At 38.5% G+C, this 20,450-nt stretch overlaps 1 protein-coding gene across 1 annotated transcript in view; it reads right to left on the minus strand.

Moving 5' to 3' along the window:
* Positions 1-20,450, minus strand: part of DTNBP1 (dystrobrevin binding protein 1) — a 106,507-nt gene that overhangs the window by 42,252 nt on the left and 43,805 nt on the right. Inside the window, exon 7 of the mRNA XM_075213103.1 lies at positions 19,980-20,002. Within this exon, the coding sequence (XP_075069204.1) occupies positions 19,980-20,002 (23 nt within the window). The remainder of the gene's footprint in view (positions 1-19,979; positions 20,003-20,450) is intronic.

The following is a 20,450-nucleotide window of genomic DNA, read 5'->3' on the forward strand; positions in this document are numbered from 1 at the left end:
AACGAGTCAGACTCACAGTATATATTTTTGAAACAAACAATTCACTGCAATGTGCACAGGCTTCTGCCAAAACCATAATTGCTTTTGTTTAGTAGAACAACAAATTCCCACAGATGCATTCATACATGCATGACTTGGGATCTTGTTCTGAGGCAGAAATATCTTTTCGCAGCCAAGAGTTTAACAGAATCAAAACCTTTGCTTTTGCCAAATAACCAATGTAATACATTAAATAAATTATTTAGATCCTTAATTTTCATGGTAGAGAATATTGAAGTCCAGAAATAGGTCTGCCTGGCATAAGCTAGATCAGAGTTAGGCAACTCGTAACACATCATGGCCGCACGTTACTATTAAACCCGGTAATAGGTTAAAATTACATTCAAAGGAAGAGACACCAATCTTTAACAACATTTCAGACATTTTAAAGATAAATAAGTATTTGAAGCTATGACAAACAAATCTGACAACTCCATGTGATTTCTGGGTGACCAGATTTTCCACCAGGTTTTGAAAGTTAGGTGTAAAGCTGCAATTTTGCAGAGAGGTTTCCATCTGTCAACCTGTTGTGCTCGTTTTTTAATGTGCCCCATGATACAAAATGTTTGTTCACATGTGTGACACTGAAAATCAAACAATTTGCAGCATGATCGTGATCAAGTTTAGTCTTAACCCCCTGCTTTATTTACCATCCAGCTTCACCCTCTACCAGAGCTCTTATTACATAAGCGCAGGGGCTGTGGAAGTATTCAAAGGTCCTACAACAGAGAATTGGAGTTGGGGCTGACTTGGCATAAAGCACAAAAAAGGATGAAAGGGGCAAAAAGCAGGAAAGAAGTGGTGACCAAGGAGAGGCTAGGCGGGACGCCTGTTCCCCCTCACTGAACTAGATACATAAAACTGACTATTTAGCAACAATGATACAAGCTCTGCAAAACAACAGTAACAGAAAAAGAAACAGAAAAAAACAGAAAACAAAACGGCTTTTATAAACAAGTTATGTTGGACATGAGTGCTAATAGGAAGGCCCCATACCCACTGGCATGAGATTTACTAGTGTTTTTAATACTGCAACACAAAAAACAGGTCTGAAAATAAAATCCACTGTTTCCAATGACACTATATCCACTTGTGTTTTTATTGGCAATGCTGGATTTGCCATACCCATTGAACTAATCATTTCCATATCCCATTGTACTAGTCAATGAATTTACATCAAAACTTAAAACACAGTGGGAGGGGGGGGGGGGGGGGGGCTACGAAAGCAGCTAATAAACATTGTGTTGACAAAGCAATGAACATGCATTTTTTAAAGGAATAGACAAAACACACCAGTGGGTAAAAGACCTTGTACACAGTGCAGCATCAGCAAGAATGGTAAAATGTTAGTCAAAATGTTTAGCCTTAAAAATAAATATTCCTTTTACAATTGAAGCTTATAGTAGAACAAGAGCAGGTAAACGTATTCCACCTTTTATATCCAAATGTTGCCTATGGTAGCTGTGCAATAATGTCCTTCGTTAATAGAACAATTTAACACAGTGATTGGTTTTTAGTGAAAGCTTGACGAATGCGTTTGTAATATAATGTGGGAAGATGCCAACCTACGCAATAAAGGATTAACCTGGGTGGCATCTTTGCATACTGAGAATATCGGAACTATACGGGACATGATGCTTCAACAGTCAGCGAAAACTCACCAGAAGTGCCAGCAGGATGGAATTTTCCTAAATAGACTCAAACAGGTTAAATCAGGTGAGAAAACAGGACAGTAACAATAAATAAGTCCTTAAGCTTAATCACTTTGTCTGTTTTCCCCTTCTCTGATAGACAGCTCAGAACCAGCACTACAGGGTGGTGCCACACCACTGGAGCTAGCAGATCAAATGATGCTCTGGATCGCTAGCTAGAGTCATCCTTCTACCAACCCAACACCTCTGTGGAAAATCTAGGGTGTATAAAGGGGGGCGCTAGCCAGGGAAATGGGTTGGTGCGGATTTGACTGCCTCAGGATTCTGGCTCCAGTGGCCTGGAAGATCAATCACTATACAGCAGCAGTAGAAAGGCTCCTTGATATGTGCAAAGCTGTGAACCTGCCAGAAGCAGAGGGACAGCCAGCAGGGAACGTATCGAACAGATGGCGGAAGGCGGTGGATACCTTGGGGAACCAGAGACTGCTGATGGGTTTGGACTGCTGAGTATTTGGGGTTACTGTGATGCATCTATTGTTAATTTTCCATGTTTGCTAAGCGTGTGTAGTTTTTCAATAAAGTCATTTTATTTGGCTTTATTCAACTGGTTCTCTGCCTAAGCAAATCCAAACTCGTGGTACCAGGTCTGAAAGCTGGCAAATAGGCCGCCATAGGCAAACTAACCAAACTATTGGCCTGGCAACGTTGTTAATTCCAGGTTTCTCCACAGCATCTTTAGTAAGTAATGGCTTTTGAATATATAGGTGGTAATGTGCTAACATATTGGAAAAATTTAAGTATACAGTAACGGACGGAGACCAACCCGCAATTAGCACAGATCATCACTTATTTACATAGCGCCACTGATTCCGCAGCGCTGTATGTACAGAGAACTTACTCACATCAGTCCCTGCCCCATTGGATCTTACAATCTAAATTCCCTAACATACACACACACAGAGAGAGAGAGACTAGGGTCAATTTTGATAGCAGCCTACCAGTATGTTTGTTTTGGAGTGTGGGAGGAAACCGAAGCACCCGGAGGAAACCCACGCAAACACGGGGAGAACATAAACTCCACACAGATAAGTCCAATCTAGACTGATGACAACCAGTATCTGATTGGCTGCAATGGGTCCCTACACATTTGCACAATGTTAGCAGCATCTCTCAGAAATGGGATCACACTAGCATTCATTTAGGAAGAGCAGATCTGCTGTACATGTGTCAATTCTACTCAATTGGTTCATGTATATAAAAGGATTAGTAAATAAGCTTGGGGACCTTTCTACATATCATACTTGCCAACTTTTCCTCGTTGGCTTTAGGGAGATCCCAGGAGAGGTGGACGTGTGGGGTGGGGTTTGACGATTCGCATCATTTTGGCCAATTACAGAAGGGGGCGGGGCTAAGATGGCAACATTTGTGTCATTAAGCCCCGCCCCCACAACGTATCTATTGCAGGGGCGAGAACCGGGAGGTTGCCCTGTTCTCCCGAGAGGTCTCCCAAAAATGCGGGAGTCTCCCGGACATTCCCGGAAGAGTAACTAATAGTTAAAGAAAAGCAGCTAATGAATCTCTAGAGACTGAAGTGTCTTTTACATTTGTGTCTCCATTACTGAAGTCATGTTGACTTACCTGTCAGTGTTTGATTAAATCTTGGTCTCCATGAAAATGGCCACCACCATATGCATCAATACATGGACATAGGGACAATTTCTGAACTGTGTCATCATGCCACAGATGGCAAAGCCACACACGTCTTGTACTGGCTCAGCATCAAAGAGTGAGGGAGATCACCCCTATTTCAGGGAGTCTCCCTGACATTCAGGGAGAGTTGGCAAGTATTACATATATAGATGTGTATCTATAATATAACTTATATATTTAAAACACAGTGTGCTACTTAGCTTTTCAATAAGTGGTCCAAATAGACAGTACAGAAACTACATTAAAAAATATAAAGGAAAAGTGGTTTAAAAGGCAACAATTTTAATAAGTAAACAAGTTCAGAGACCCATTCGCATTGCAGATAAATTCTTAAAATTCTTTATGTCTGATATAAAAACTATTAGAGTGGAGATCAGCAGACACATGTTTTGTTCTTTATGTAGGAAATGTTTATTTACGCATGGAATGAGAAACTGCACCTATCCATTTGCTTTCTAACCTTGCACATGAAGGCAAATTGTTCACAAACCACTGCAAGTGTGTACCTAAAATGACCGGCAATTACAACCAATATCTAATTGTATTTACAGGCAGCGCCAATCAATAACTCATCAATTCCAATCAGCCAATGATCTTCCAGTTCATGGGGTCAAACAACATGGAGCTCAGGTGGTTCATCAAATTGGGTAACCCCAGTGTGTATGAGCAGCTTTAGAGCCTGAAAGGGTTTCAGTGATTTCCAACATATACTATACCATCAAAACGTGTGATTTACCAGTCAGGACCGCATGTAAACCAACGCCGCATACGCACTGAAAGCGCACAGGCCACCTGCTTTCCCCTCCATGCAAATTATCACACCAATAAGGCATTGATGATGTAGTGCACCCTGAATCAAGCCGGTTAGTCTGAGAGCATGCCCAATCTGAGTGGTCTAAGCACAGAAATCATTGGCCCATTCCCCCATACACACGTCATTTAGAGCGCATATATATGTACACCTACAATCGGCTGTCTGAGGACGTTGGAATATTCGCACTCAGACACAGGCACGCATTCATATGTGATATGAGACATGCACACATTATGACTGTTAGTGACAAACACCAACATTGTCACCAACACTTTCACTGATGATGGTTACCACTTGCTAAGATGCTCCTCTCTCCGCCTGATACACTATTGCTTGGCAAGAATATAGGCATGAGCATAATTAGGGCACAAGCGGCACCGTCCAACTGGCATTTGCCAGAACAATCAGGTGGCCAATCCGGCCTTGTTACACTGAATAAGGGATACAAAAATGTAAACAAACTAACACGTCTATAATTACGCCAATGTTGGACTTCAACACTAATTAATGGTTACAACACCATGTTTTTGCTTTTAAATTTACATAATTTCAAAATGTTATTCTCCTACCTTCCTAACACTTTATGATTAATAGATTGACTGGCTGTCTCCTTCCTGTTAGATGGTGCCATAAACTAATGTATCTGTATTCAGATAGGAAGACTGCAAGATTTCCAATGGGCGTCACATTCAATATACAGGAAGTATCAGCAAAAGTAGCATGTCCCATATTCTGTAATAAGCATACTGTAGACCCCCTAGTGTTTTCAAACATAGATAAACTACAATTTTACCAAGACCTCTGTTTCTAAATGAGAACAGAAGTTGCTTTTATACCATAAACCACCTGTCCCGGGGCAAAGGCAGAGAATGGAATATGTATTCTGTTCTGCCATCATCCTCTCAGTAGTAGGCGACATGGATATTCCCCCAGCCTTAAAATATATTGATGTGACCCTTGCCATATAGGATATATTTCTATTTATTGTGTACAAACACAGAATTACTGATAAGACTGTAAAGTGACTAGATTTTAAATTGCACAGACTGCTCTGCTATAAGGGATGTGTGCAAGATATAGAAGCATAAGGTAAACAAGTACAGCACACATTATTAATGAAATAAAAGTGGAGGAATGAACCAGTGAAGACTAGAAGTGGGAGCAAGATAGGGTACAACTGGGAGTAAAGCAAATACTGCAAAAATTGTACAAAACAACAAAGTTACATTTAGAAATAAAAAAATAAAAAAAGCCTACATGTTCTCCTGCAGCATGTGTAAATGTAACTTATATGTTCCTATTTAAAATTGTATACACCAATAACTAAAAATACATTCCATGTGCTTTGTTTTATACAGGCTAAGCATCCTGTATACATTTAAGAACTGACAACATTCCATTTCTGATTTAACTTGTGCAACAGGAACACGGTCCTTGACCACTGACAAGTACTGCTGTTCCTGTGTGTTATAAACAGATGTAGGCAGTGGTATTGTATTATATGACTCATCCCTAGGGGCTATTTGTTGCTTATGTAGATTAAGCCTGAACATAATTATTTTATGCGTTAAAAAGAAAAAAAAAGATCAGTAAAATGAAATATATGAAGGGGGGGAGGGAACCTACAAGCGTTTAAGCAATTAAGCTCTCAGCAAAGACAAAGCAATATAATTAAATTATTTTAAAAAAGATTTTAAATATTAAATAGGCTAAATAAAAACAAATACAAAAAAAAACAATTCTATAATAAAATACTTCCTTATTAAATACAGTTGTTCAGACAATTTAGCAATAGAAAACAAAACTGTGTCAAGAAACATAATCCTAATGTCACACATTTACCGCATGCCTTTTAATTTTGGTTAAAAAAACCCAATGAGCTGTAATTACAATGTCATAAGTATGAGGAGAAAGCAACAGCATATTTCTACTGGACCAAATCAAGGGAAGTCATGCACCATGAAACACATACTTCCTAAACTAGACTATGCCATTGCCAGCACTGCAGTGCAGCGGCCGTGTTCTAGACAACTAAATCTGCACCAGTATCAAATATCCCCTAGGCATTCAAGAGACAATTCGCAAACAAAAGTTGCACCTACAGGAATTTCTCTGGCTGCTCCCATTGGATCCTGAGGATGACATTGCCGAGAGGTTTCAATGAGTAGAGACAGAGGATGGGAGCTGTCCAAAAGCCTTCAGTTACCAGGCAGCTCTACTGAAGTGCATTCTCTGTGCTGAAGAACAAAGAGGCTGGAGAAAGAGATGCAGACAACCTTCTTTTTTAAATGAATAGTGCAGAGCTTTACAGTTTTTCAATTGGCTGCTGGTGCACACAGACTCATACATGGACATTACTAGCTCTGCCTTTACGAAAGCTGAATATGAACCGTCAGGCTTGCTGGTGCACACATATTCATGACTCTAATAGGGAATGTACCACATGCTGTTTGAAAGAAAGGGGTGGCCAAAAAGCAGCACTATTTCTTAGCAATACTACTCATCACAGGCATCGTCCATATCAAATGTAAAGCCCCAAAGTTTTGCAGAGAAACAAAATCACAAAACAAATGTAGGAACAGCTGAAGCATTTAAGAAAAAGCCATGTGTATTAAGATTCTATCACCCCTGCCATGACTACAATGAAGCAATATTCCTTCGCCTTCCTTTATGGTCTTTGACATTCTTGTCACTGCCTGTCCCTATTATATTATATTATATACCAGGGTTTTCTCCATGCTCATTAAAAAAAAGGGGGGAAAAAAAACTTGCTACATTTGGTTTTGATATGTCACAATGCACAAATATTATATATAGAAAGGTAAAGGTTTTCCCTTTCAGAACATATGTAAGGCAGGTTGCTAACCAATATGGCACACACACTTATTTAGCAGTTTCTGCAGCCTGAAATACTATACTTGCCATCACATAATAATTGGCTAGCCCATTGAGCACAGGGCATTACAGACGGATGAGAACAGCTACATTGAATACACTTAATTCCAGAAGCATGCTCACTAAGGGGTATATTTAATAAACTGCAGGTTTGAAAAAGTGTAGATGTTGCCTATAGCAACCAATCAGATTCTAGTTATTATTTATTTAGTATAGTCTACAAAATGACAGCTAGAATCTGGTTTTAATAAGCAACATCTCCACTTTTCCAAACCCGCAGTTTAGTAAATATATACCCAAGTCTTGTTGCCATGGGCAAGATTCAAAGGCAAATAGAGCAAAGAATTTACTATGAGATAAAGGTTTTATAATAAAACAATATACATACACATGAAATTAAGATGGCATACACTGAATAAATGGAGTAATAACCGAAGCGGGTAGAGGGGGGGATATTTACTTGTTGACAGACAAAAAAAATCACAATGAATAAAAAAAGTCTGCACTCTGAGCGAACACTTTTAGGGGTATATTTACTAAACCGCGGGTTTGAAAAAGTGGAGATGTTGCCTATAGCAACCAGATTCTGTCATTTATTTAGTACATTATACAAAAAAACAGCTAGAATCTGATTAGATGTTATAGGCAATAGCTCCACTTTTTCAAACCCGCAGTTTAGTAAATGAATGCTTTTAGGGGTATATTTACTAAACAGCGGGTTTGAAAAAGTGGAGCTGTTGCCTATAGCAACCAATCAGATTCTAGCTGTCATTTATTTAGTACATTCCACAAAAAAACAGCTAGAATCTGATTGGTTGTTATAGGCAACAGCTCCACTTTTTCAAACCCGCAGTTTAGTAAATATACCCCTAAAAGTATTCATCTTCCAAATGCATTTACTAACATGCCCAATAACGATCCCACTAATTTCAATAGGATCATTATCGGTCATCATGCTTGTTTTTGTGTTGCACACAGTTTTAATTAGCCCGATTATCCAATACCACCTGCGCCCTCACAGTGTGTGTAGTGCCCCCAGTAGTCTTTTGTCTAAAATGACTGTTAAGAAAACAACTGCTTGCACTTTGTTGCATCTCAAGTGTAAATACAATGTTAAAATCTCAAGTATATGTTATACACTGAATATAAAAACATAAAATTGAACCAAACAGGGCTGTATATGACATTAGAAAACTTATTTCTTAGGGTTAATTAACAGCAAAGCCCGTCTCATCTACTTATTTTGCTGTGTTGTGTTAGCCTTCGACATGTCCCTGATCTAATTAACCTAAGGGTCTGTGGAAAACAGTGGGATAGAGCTGCAGTCGACACAAATACACTACAGCATCACTCAAATTAGCAACCCTTTATGAGCCAATGTTTAAAGCCCCATTAAACCTAAACATTGCAAAAATGATCTTGTTACAATCATAAATATAAGTTAAAGCATCAGTTACAGTCAAGTGTTATGAAATTTTGTTTTCACATGTAAAAAGCATTGAAAAACAGAAGAGGGTAAGAAAAATAATAACTAAACATGAGGACATAGAAGAAAACAGACAAAATGGAGTAAAAAAAATAAATCTATTTCTGGGGCTTCCCAACTGGGGAGGGAGAGAGGTATTACTAGGAAGACAAGACCAATGTATCAAATTTTAGATAATTGGTCAAGGCTGAATTAATGCAAGTTGTACTGTATAAGCGATCAGTCACAAAGTACCTTCCTTGCATCACAGGGAATACCTACATCAAACTTAATGTTCTCTTGTTCTAAATTCTAATATGTATCTATAGTGAGCATAAGAAGGAGATGACTTCACTAGTGATTGGAGGAGTATCTACCTTTCAAGTAGGGGAAAGGACAGTACTGTGTAAGGGGGTTGCCTGCTCTGAACAGGTGATCCTGACATAGACCGACCTCAATAGGTGGGTCTCTGTACTATCACCGACAGGCTGTACTTTCCTAGCTTAATTTATATTGGAAGACTTAGTACTTGGCCAATGCATACCTTCCAATTTTTGAAGTTGGGGAATAGGGACAATGTGCGTGCACAACCACAAAGCGCCAGAAGAGGCCTGTTGGCAGTAAGCAGGGATTCCTGAGAAGGGGAAGAGAAACAAACATGGGGATAAAAAGGTTCATTTGACTGCAATTATTTACCCCACCATCCCAGCTATGGAGGTGCGGTGTCACACCTATTAAAACAAAAATAAAACATGATGCTCACACATTATAAAAGCTAATGGAGTCTTCATCATCATCAGCTATTTATATAAAGCCATTACTTGTGCAGTACTGAACAGAGAACACACTCACATCAGTCCCTGCCCCATTGGGGAGGGAGGGAGTAGAAGAGAGACACTAGGGTCAATTATTACACAAATGACAAGAGTGCCAAACTGCATTGTATATTTATTACTGTGTCATACCAGTTATCCATTTATGCAATGTGTGATGAGAATGGAACAAACGTAGACATATGGTATTGATTTTATTCATTTTTCAAAGGAACCACAATTCGCTCTAGGCTATAATACAGGCATTTGAAAACACTGGTTACTCCAAGTTCTCATCATCATCATCATCATCATCTATTTATATAACACCACTAATTCCGCAGCGCTGTACAGAGAACATACTCGTATCAGTCCCTGCCCCATTGGAGCTTACAGTCTAAATTCCCTAACACACACACACAGACAGACAGAGAGATACTAGGGTGAATTTGAAAGCAGCCAATTAACCTACCAGTATTTCATGTAAGCAACAGTATGGGGAAGCTAAAGGAGGTTTTCTTCAGTGAACTTTAATACAAGAAGCCGCTCGCATAGAAAAAAAAATGGAACAAGGAAGAAAAAATATATATCGACATTCATTTGTGAATGTTGTATGTAACAGGTCTGAAGTTCCTTCATTTCCATATTTGTATAAAATACATAAGCGTTCTGTTAGATAGGTTTAATGGATTGAACTACAGATGGCAGGAATAAAAGCTGCTTAGCTTACTTCATTAGCACTGTATACATGCTTCAATGCTGAAGAAAGGCTTTTAGCAGAGTACACAGCAATCTACTTCATCATTTTCATCAAATAGAACCTGTTATGGAATGGTATCATATATCAGAGCTTTATATAAAACAGAGGTAAATAATATATCGGATGTAAAAAAAAAAAAGTGTTTATGTTTTGCAATCAACGCCTGGACCACTGCACTCTACTCAAGTCTACCAGAAAAAGCACTGCACCGCCTGCAGCTGGTATGGAGCAGCCAATCCAGCCCCGTTCCTGCCACTTAACACCTGTTCTCGACTGAATGCTAAAAGATGGCAAATCTATTTAAACACTGGTTTATTACTATTCAAAGCCCTACATTATCTGGGTCCTATATACTTGAAGCAGCATCTGAAACCCTATACTCCCACTCGCTCACTTTGATTCACAGGCGAAGTACTCCTACTTCTTTTTGAGCCGGAGCTTTAATGTTTGCAGCTCCTACTCCTTATCTCTTGCTGCTTTGCATAGTTTGAGATGAGTCCTCTCTAGAGATCTGTAAAGGTCTGAAGACTTACTTGTTTACTCAAACACCGACTATCATAATACCCAATACTTAGATCTCTGTTCTTTATAACATTAATCTCTTCTATGTATGATTATTATTATTATTATGTAATTGCAAAGTGCTTTGAGCTCTACTGGAAGAATAGACCTATATAAAATACAATTATTAATATCTATATGTAAATAAATCTGCCCAGTGTCCGGTTCTTTTGCTCAAAGCAGACATGTTCACACAGCTGTTCAGAGAGATGGTGGTACTCTGAGTTGCATCACTTTGGCGGGGACTGTGCACAATAGTATACAGCTTTATTTCATACTTCTCCCTACTCTTCACAGCGCTGCTCTTCCCTGTATTTTTCCTGCTGTTTTGGTGTAGGGTTTGCAATAGGCCCTAAACTAGCTGCTGTGGGGAGTGGGTAAAACCATCTTCATGATATGAACATTTTATTATCCCATGATTGTATGGATTAAATGTGGGTGTTTTTAGACTACTGCTATTGTTATAGGCTATTTCCCTTCTCGTGAGTGCCAGTTTGTGGCCCTTGGTGGGTATTAACTTGTTAATTTCATACTTTCCTACTATCCTAGAATGTCCGGGAGATTCACAGATTTCAGGTATTTCTCCTGGACCCCACGGAGAGCAGGCTCCCACCCACTCCCTAGTAAAGTGGGGAGGCCTGAATGACGCGATTCACAACAAGTCGCGCCTTTTGACAGTGCCTCCACTCTGCAATAACGAAATTGTGGCATTTTGCCGTGGGGACAAGGCCAAAATGACACAATTTGAAGCGTCTCCTTTCCTCCACTTACGCTTGTCACTGGATCTCTCATTACAGTTGGCAGGTATGCTTAATTTGTCTTTCTGCTCTCATTGGTGGTGAAAATGCTCTAAACAAACTGTAGAACACATAGCGCCAAACATTTCTGATCCCCTTCATTTATGGGACATAAAACGCAGAGGTAAAATGAACACAACAGGAGCTGGCAAGGGAATTAACATTGACAGACAAAATAATGAAGTGTCTACAAATCAGGGTACAGATTTATTTTTCCACCCATCTGAGTCACTTATGTGCCATCTTCCCTCTCTCTTAAACCCCACTAAATTCCATCTATATAAAGCAAAACAATAGAAATAATTCATATGTAACCAAGCCATTGATAAAGGCTTACAATAATTAAGTAATGTATAAAAGCAAGACAATCAGTAAATTGAGTAGACAAACCCCTGCCATCAGAGACATGAGGTTCTGTGGGTTTTCCACAAATCACATAAATTCTACTATACCTGTACAGTAATGATGGCACTATATAATAAATGATAAATAAATAAAATGAACAATGCAAAAGTGAAACCTATAGAGAAAGTAACCTAAATGGCTAGAACAAATAAGGAAATAACTAATTCTCCAAGTATTTTTCATACTGTATAAACCACCCATACAAGTAATCAGGACAACCCTTGCTTATGTTAACACTTAGCTCAGGTTCACATTCTCTGCAATTTGTATTTCAAAATAGTTTAGCACACGGCACCGAATGCTGAATTGTAATTAGTTTTACAGTTTTGTTCAGTAACGGAAATGCCTTTTCAATTAGGAAACAGTTTTATAAGCCCAGAGGGTGTGTGAGAAAAACACAATTCAGACTTGTTCAACTAAAACTGCTTATTTCAGGAAAATATCTTTCAACCTTCTTTGTTAGGCTTATTGCATATAAATACATAGATTTGCACCACGTTACATCGAAAACTAATAAATTGCTCAAAATCTTTGGCCGGGGGGAAAAAATAAAATAATGAAACCATTTCATTATTTTATCTTTCTCCCTTGCCAAAAGGTTATTTTGGTAATTACAATTACTCGATTTTCTTTGACTTCTATTAGTGAAATGTTATGACATTTGGACTGATCATGCAATCCAGGAAAGTATTTTCTTAATTTTTTTCCCCCCAATATGCACATTTGCCAGCAACAGATACACACTTTTAGTGACCAGAAGCTTGATTTGTACATAAAGAATTGAAGATTGCAATGTCTGAGAACCTTCAGGACTCACTCACACCTTTTCACTCGCTAATGCACGTTTCAGCTGCTCTCTCAGGAAAACTGGGAAAAATAGGACAAAAGGTTTCTTATAGGTTCAAACCCATTATTATTAATGCTATTGTTAATTTGTAAGGTACCACATTGTTCCATTGTGCCAGACATTGAGGAAAATAGGGCACACATAAAAGGAGGACATACAAGTCAGACAAAATAAATACGGACAAGAAAACAGTGTATGGAGGATCCTGCTCATTAGAGAGCTTACATTCTAAGTCAAAGAGGGCACAGCTGAAACAAGAGGAGCGAGTTGCTTAGAGTGGAGATTGGGACAGTTGTGAGGGTGTACTAGAGTGGGCAGTATAGGTGGGTGTAGTGTAAGCAATAGTAAAGAGGTGTTTTCAGTGAATGTTTAAAGATTTGAAGGCTGTGAGAGTCTTAACAGGAGTGGTAAGGATTTCCATAAATGGGCAGCAGAAAGTCTTGAAGGTGGGAGTGAGAGGTGGTTACTAGAGAGGAGGCTCAGGTCAGAGGTCAATTTAAGAAGGCAAGAGACGGAGAGTATCATGAGACATTTAATATGTATGAAGGGATGGTGCTGTTCAGGGCTTTGTATGCAAAAGTGAGTTATTTGAATTGTATTCTGAAGGACATGGGGAGCCAGGGAAGCGATTTACAAAGTAGTGCAGCAGATGTGGAACGACGAGAGGAATATCGGTCTTGCTGCGGCATTTAAGTCTGACGGAAGCGGGGATAGATGGGTGAGGGGAATGCCAGATAGGAGGTTGCAGCGGTAAAGGAGGAAGACGATGTAAGAATGGGTAAGAGTTCTGGTAGCATCTTGGGAAAGAAACTGGTGTATTCTGGCAATATACATACTTGCATTCTAAATTGAATGACACATTTGAGATAATAAATCACAGTACAGTAGATGGTACTGGTAAAAGCGCAACACAGCTAAAGTGGAAAATGTATTAAAAACGTATTCATCGCACATGTCAGATTTCCTGAGCTTTTACCCATTTTCCCAACAAATGTGTGCACAAGCCATCAGATAAAAGTTATGCGACAATAAACCAATGTATGATTTTCCCACGGATACCAATTTTCAAATGATAAATCATTGTATATGCATCTCATTAGTTACAGAGATGATCTAGTGTATCTTCTGAAATTCAGTGCTCAAATTACACAGAAAATACGGAGGCCTTTAAAAAGGGAAAACATGCAGACTTGCTTGTGTTAAAGCAAACAGCTGTAATACGGACAGCCCACGGGCAGATTTATTTAGCAGCAGGTCATAATTGCAAAATTAAGTGCATCTATACATTAACCTTTTTGTCATGCCAACATGGAAAGGACATTTTTAGTTCAGTTATATGCTCTGAATTTTGTTCTTCCAATGACACCGCAAACCACCATTTATGCATAAGATGAGATGTTACTTCCTGTCATAAGGTGGCGACTGCTCCCAAATAAGTGTGATAAAAGGCCAATAAAAGCTTACAAAATAGTCAAGATCAACTTTTTTTGTATTGCCCTAAAAGTATCCCTTTATCACTCTTTCCCTTACATCTAATAATTAGTTCACACCTGTTAGGTTAGTTCCTGATCGAACTTATTCCAAATGTGCATTATTAATAATAGTGCTAAGTGCACCTACTTGTCCACCTAGAACATTTCAAAGATCACACCCACCACAGGCCTTTGTACCTGCCTTCCTTTTGGGAACTTGACATCACACTGCATAGATGCCAAAATTCCAAGATTGGAAAACCTGGACAAATCAGCCGCCCTCTGGTCCATCAAAGCCATGTACAGATCCACTCATAAAGCGAACATTTAGGCCGAGAGTTAGTACATTCATGGACGTCAATGCTTGTATCTAGCGAAGGTCTGGCGAGACAGCACTAGGATCTGAATCTAAATCAGAATATACTGTGTTTTTAAATATTAATGTATTTTAAATATTAACCTCTGAACCCCAGAAATAACAATCTAAGAGGCAGGAAAGGGAATTTTATTGTTCAGTTCGTCAATACTTAAAATAATGGAAATTGTTCTGGGATGCGATACTGGACCACTAAGCTGTCGATGAAACATAAATCCAAAACACTGGCCTATTTTTTATGAAGTAACAAGGACACTGTCCAGCTACACTGGAAGTTCTAGCTCGCTGTGTGACAAGACAATGAAGTAACCGGGACTGACAGATTGACGCTTATAACTAAGTAATACCTTGGGGCCGTCAATGCTTTGATAAGCAGCTGCATGTCCCTGCCATTTAACAGCGGAAAGTAAATATTTCTGTACAGTGGCATATACTACATATACTACAGTATATCTTTACTTATTTTAAATTTTTTATACTAAATAAGATTATAGAAATGAAAACATGAGTTTCTATTTATAGGAAGGACAGGTCTGCTACATAATGTTAAAGGATAGCCCATCTCAAAATGTTTCCATTTGTTTAAGTTGTCTGCAGGAAAGTAAATGTAAATATACGGTTTACGTATTTTGTTTCCACAGCTAGAAGAGCTCTATTACTCCCTCACCGTCATCCTTGTTGCTCTAAGCAAATGTGATGCAAACGGGCTGTTTAACTGCTACTAGCAGCAGACATTCTTATATAATATATAGAAAGTCTTTCTGTATTTCTTTATAACTCCAACAGATAGATTGCAGGGGAAATTTTTAATACCAGGGTATAGTGTGCCTTTAACAGAGGTTAATATTTCACAAACTGAAGGGCTGATGCATAGTTAGTACTACACTAGCATGTGTAGTGTATCTTGAGTGAAATCGCTCAACGCTTGCCCAGAAAGTTGGCTCATGCATGTGGGGCCTTAGCAGATTTACATGACTGATAACGGAGGTTGAGAACAGTAAAGACATGTCCGCACAACTGCAAACCACGAAAGACACACATACGCCTGCAAAGCTGTACTATTTGCGGTTTGTCGGGGCAGATGCAAATAGCGGATGATGATAACAGTCTGCGGCACTAGCTAATCGCTTGCAATTGGCTGTTTGCCATTGCACCAATGAGGCGGATTTTGTCGTCACTCAAGCATATACTATGCTTTATTGGGCATGGTTAGTGTGGTTTTTAATACACAATGCACTTTGTTGTACATAAAACAGATGGATAAAAAAAATTGGGCACAAGTGGATGTGTCTCTGGTGTGCTCCTGGCAAAACCTGGGCAAATATGCTACTAGTGCAGCCTGGCACAAATTTTTTTAGAAGCATACGCCTCAGCATATGGGTGTAAATACGCTATTTTTACCTGTAACTTTGAGTGTAATTTTGCCCAATTTGCAACTCAGCATCAGGTCCTGTATGACTAAGACAGTAGGTAAGTTATATAACATGGTGATGGATGTCATTTATAACATTTGCTGTAATGTTTACTCATCATTTAATGTACTGTGGGCTGCTTTCCTTATGCCCACACCCATGTGAATATAATTAAAAGGTCAATTACAACTTCCTAATAATATCAATTGTAAAGTTAATATTTGCCCATAAAATGTGTCTTATCGTAACCCCAGAAATACATTTTCTAGGAGCTTCTTGAACCCCAAACGCAGTTTTCAGTACGCAGTTCTATTGGGGATGGGTAACCAGCAGTGATATCTATAACTACATCTATATGTGTACTATAACTATGGGCAATGACTGTGGCAGCAAATTATAATTCAAAGTTCAGTGCAAATATGCATCCAATAGCAGCAATTAGCAACGTCTCTCTCTTATGGCAGCATCACCAAGCTGCCTGTAACCTGCCTGTGCATCAGCTGAATCATCTGCACAGAAGGCAACATAAAATGGAGTTGGAAGAGACGAGACCAGACAGTTCTAAGAAGCATACCAGCGTCTTTTATCCAAGTTAACATACCTAAACCTTATTACTTCACAGTAGGCCAGTCAATAATTGTGCTGTATAAGCATTTTAAATAACATCACTGTACCCTCTAAACTGAAGCTCATAGTTACCATGATGTATTACCAAATGTGTATGTTTAATCCGAATATATTTAATGGAAGCCACTTGGATGAAAGTGGTACTATCCTTTATTTCCTCCTAATGTTAAAGGAACACACAACGTTCATAACAAAACAGCAATGAGACATGATTTAATTCAGCTCAAGAGACGTTAAACTGGTTTCTGGTGATCCCAGGGAACAGACGTTGGTCAACATTGCTGAACAGTATCTTCCCATGGAAGTAGTAAAGTATGTGAATTAAACAACATAATTACATGTTTCTTAAATGTATGGCTTCACACAAGTCTATCATCACAATCCAGTGCTGACTGCTTTTTATGTCAATGACAATTACTATGCAATATCATGAATCATCACTGCATGAATCACAGAACATGTTTCTGTCATCTCACCATCTGATTAGGTTTGGTGCCTCAGTGCTTACTGAAATTACAACATACAGTTATCTCTTAAATACTCTTCTATTTAAGGAAAATTCAGAAAATGCATCTGTGACGCTTACAGATAAAACATAAATCAATGGGGTAAAGATAATTTATAGCAACTGTAGACACCATCCATTATTTACTGAAATATATACCAGTACCACATGAAATGTACCAAACCAGTATTCTTGGTGAGTAAGTTGTGGCAACATTTCATGGAGTACCAGGATGGGACAGGCACTTTCACAGAGCGGTCATATTCAAGAGATACAATGTTTAGTGGAATGAACACTGCATTTTGTCGAATATATAGTCAATAGAGCTGGGAAAACGACTTCGTTCTGCTTTGTGGTGTGGCTGGGGTAGGACTGGGAACACTTAAGGTCAAATTCTGCCAGTAAAAAGTGCAACATTTTGCGGCCAAATACATGACAAGGCAAATATTTTATGGAACAGTTTTAAAAATTTTGCCCATGTGACAGCCGATAGTGACTACTCCAATAATTCAGGTAATGTTTCAGATGCTAACAAGTCAACAAGAAACAGACATGCTGCAACATGTGACAACAAACCAACATGAGCAGATCAGCAGCTACTCGAGGTACACTGCGATTCCTCATAATTAAACTGTTAAAGACTCTCTCTCTGGTTCTTGAGCTGTAATGTACCATAGGCAATTAAGGAGCTATTTGTGACAAAAGGTTTTAGATAAAGCATCACTCCGACACAATGCAGTATAATCACTCCACAAAATGTGCCTAAATTGAACAGAATGGGCCATCTAGGATGTACCGTAGCTAAATGCTCAAACACAAGCAGACTAAAAGCACCACCAATTATAACAACAATGCAGATAGATCCACATGTAAGCAAAGCGGTGCTTTTAGTTTTGAGATTCTTCTTGAGATGTACATTACAAAACAAACACAACGTACTTTACAGCACCATGAAAAGAATTAACTCCATGCAAAAATTGATTACTTAGAACAGGTGGCAATATTTTCTCTTCTAACAATTAAAAACTGCAAAGCTCAAGCTGTCGGAGTATATCTGGAAAATTTAGTCCATCAAAACTCGAAGTGGTAGATTTAAAGTGTACCCGTCACTGCAATGCAATTGCAGTAGGAAACAAGTGGAGGTAAGAGAACCAATCACAAGCCACAAAAGTATGAGAAGAGAAGGAGGGCCAGGAAGAACGGCTGATCTGAGTAATCCCTGGGACTTCATCTATTGGAGGGAGGAGGTTGGTAAACTATCGTGTAGGTGGTACTATAGCAAATTATTTTATATTAAGACAATTTGAACCACACCTACTGCAGTATATGAGTGAGGAAAGATCCAAGACAATTTACCAGCATTGCTTTATACTTGGCTGCCATCAACACATCAGTCCATCACCACCATTGTCCTATTGCAAAATCACTTGGTGGGCCTTTAAGAATTTAACAAATTTCAACATCAGATTGATCAATTTTCCCAAATTTAAACTACCACTTCACTTATAACAGGTTTGTTAAACATGGTTATACTGCCCTTTTGAGGCATTATAAATATTCCCCTCTTGAGCTATTAAATTACAAGCTAAGAAAATGAGAATGGATAGTGGGCATTGTATCCAATATACAAATAATCTAAATTGTATTGGGCAATTTGTCTTAATTGAAAAATAGGGACTGTACAGGCACAAATCTTTAAAACCTAGAAAGGTTCATAAAAGTTAGGAACATGTGCAATGCAGATGTATTTTTTTTTACATCTTTCTGACGTCTTCAAGATGAACAGTAGCAGATTCAGTCTTCCTTTAAAAACATTTCTCTATAGTGATTACGTATTCACCCCATGCTATAAACCATTCTCCTGTTCCCTGCTAATGATTTTACAGTCAGTGATGATAAGCATTTGGGCACTCCCACTTCAGTTCCATCTTGGAATACATAAGTGCTTCTACCCACTATCGGTGCACATAATGGGTATTTATGCTATACTAGCACAAGCTAAGTTACCATAACGACAGCAACATCAGGATTCCATGGGAGCATGCTCTGAATAAGCATACTGCGACCACTATAATGGTTGCTTATAGAGCAGTAACGGATACAGGGGGGACGACTGGAGCAATCACCCCCCCCTTCCCCCTCCAACAGGGGCGTTCTGCCTGCAGCTGCACACTATGTGTTTCAAACACAATCAGAGCGACCAGGCAGCATACTCTGCCTGCCGAGACGGACCTGCAGCACATAGTGTGTGGCCGCATACAGTCCACAGAAAAAAGTTTTTTTTTTGCTTTTTTTGGGGGCAGTGTCTAAATCCCCTCCGTCTACCTAAACTTTTTTTCTAGATCTGCCCCTGTTATAGAGAGACTTTAGATATGTTACAAGATTAGGGTTAACAGATCAGTCAAGTAAATATAGAAACATAAAAGCACATGTATTGCATTTTCAGAAAAGAAAAAAAAAACAACATTTATTTCATCTGTCTGTATTTACATAACTGATCTACTATGTAACATCAACCCACCAACAGTTACACAATCCAGCCCTTGCGGACAGGGAATCAAAAAGAACAGATGCAAAAAAGATAGCACATAAAATAATATTATTATTATTATTATTATTATTATTATTAATATTAATAAGCAATAACACAAAACAGAGCATGCTGTTCATTCATTCTTAGCAGACTTTATAGAGATGTTACAATGGATATGCCAGTTTTGAGAATCACATATCTTTAATACAGGAAGAAAAAAAAAACTAATCTGACATTTATAGATATACTCAAACAAGGACATTGTAAACAGTGATTTATTAAGACAAATTCATTTACCTTTAACATTCTCCAGTTCCTTCCTGTAAGAAAATACAAGAACATGTTAAAGAGAATCACTGGTGATGGGCAGATAATACATGCAGTGCTCACATACAGCTCATAATGCTTGTTGCCAATACAAAGCAGATGCATAAAAATCAAGTGGAACATATTTCTCACTTGATATACAAATTAGCAACCTTTATGAAGAAATTTAAAAACCCTCAATGGTAAAACCTTTTTTTTTTTTTTTAAATTAAATTTAATACCATGATTTCATGGTTATGAAATCCACTTCCCTTTATTTGTTAAAAGGAAAACTAAAATGTGTTGGCCTGTACATAACTTCTGGCAACTTTATCTTTTCCATGTGCACTTTTTAGCCATGGATTTGCAAATTGTTTTTCTCCCCTAGTGTGATGATTATTACTGATTGTTATTTTATGTTGAATTCATGTATGACAATGTGAATATTTTATGTAACCTTGT

Source organism: Mixophyes fleayi, chromosome 5, assembly GCF_038048845.1.
Source record: "Mixophyes fleayi isolate aMixFle1 chromosome 5, aMixFle1.hap1, whole genome shotgun sequence".
Classification (NCBI taxonomy): domain Eukaryota; kingdom Metazoa; phylum Chordata; class Amphibia; order Anura; family Limnodynastidae; genus Mixophyes; species Mixophyes fleayi.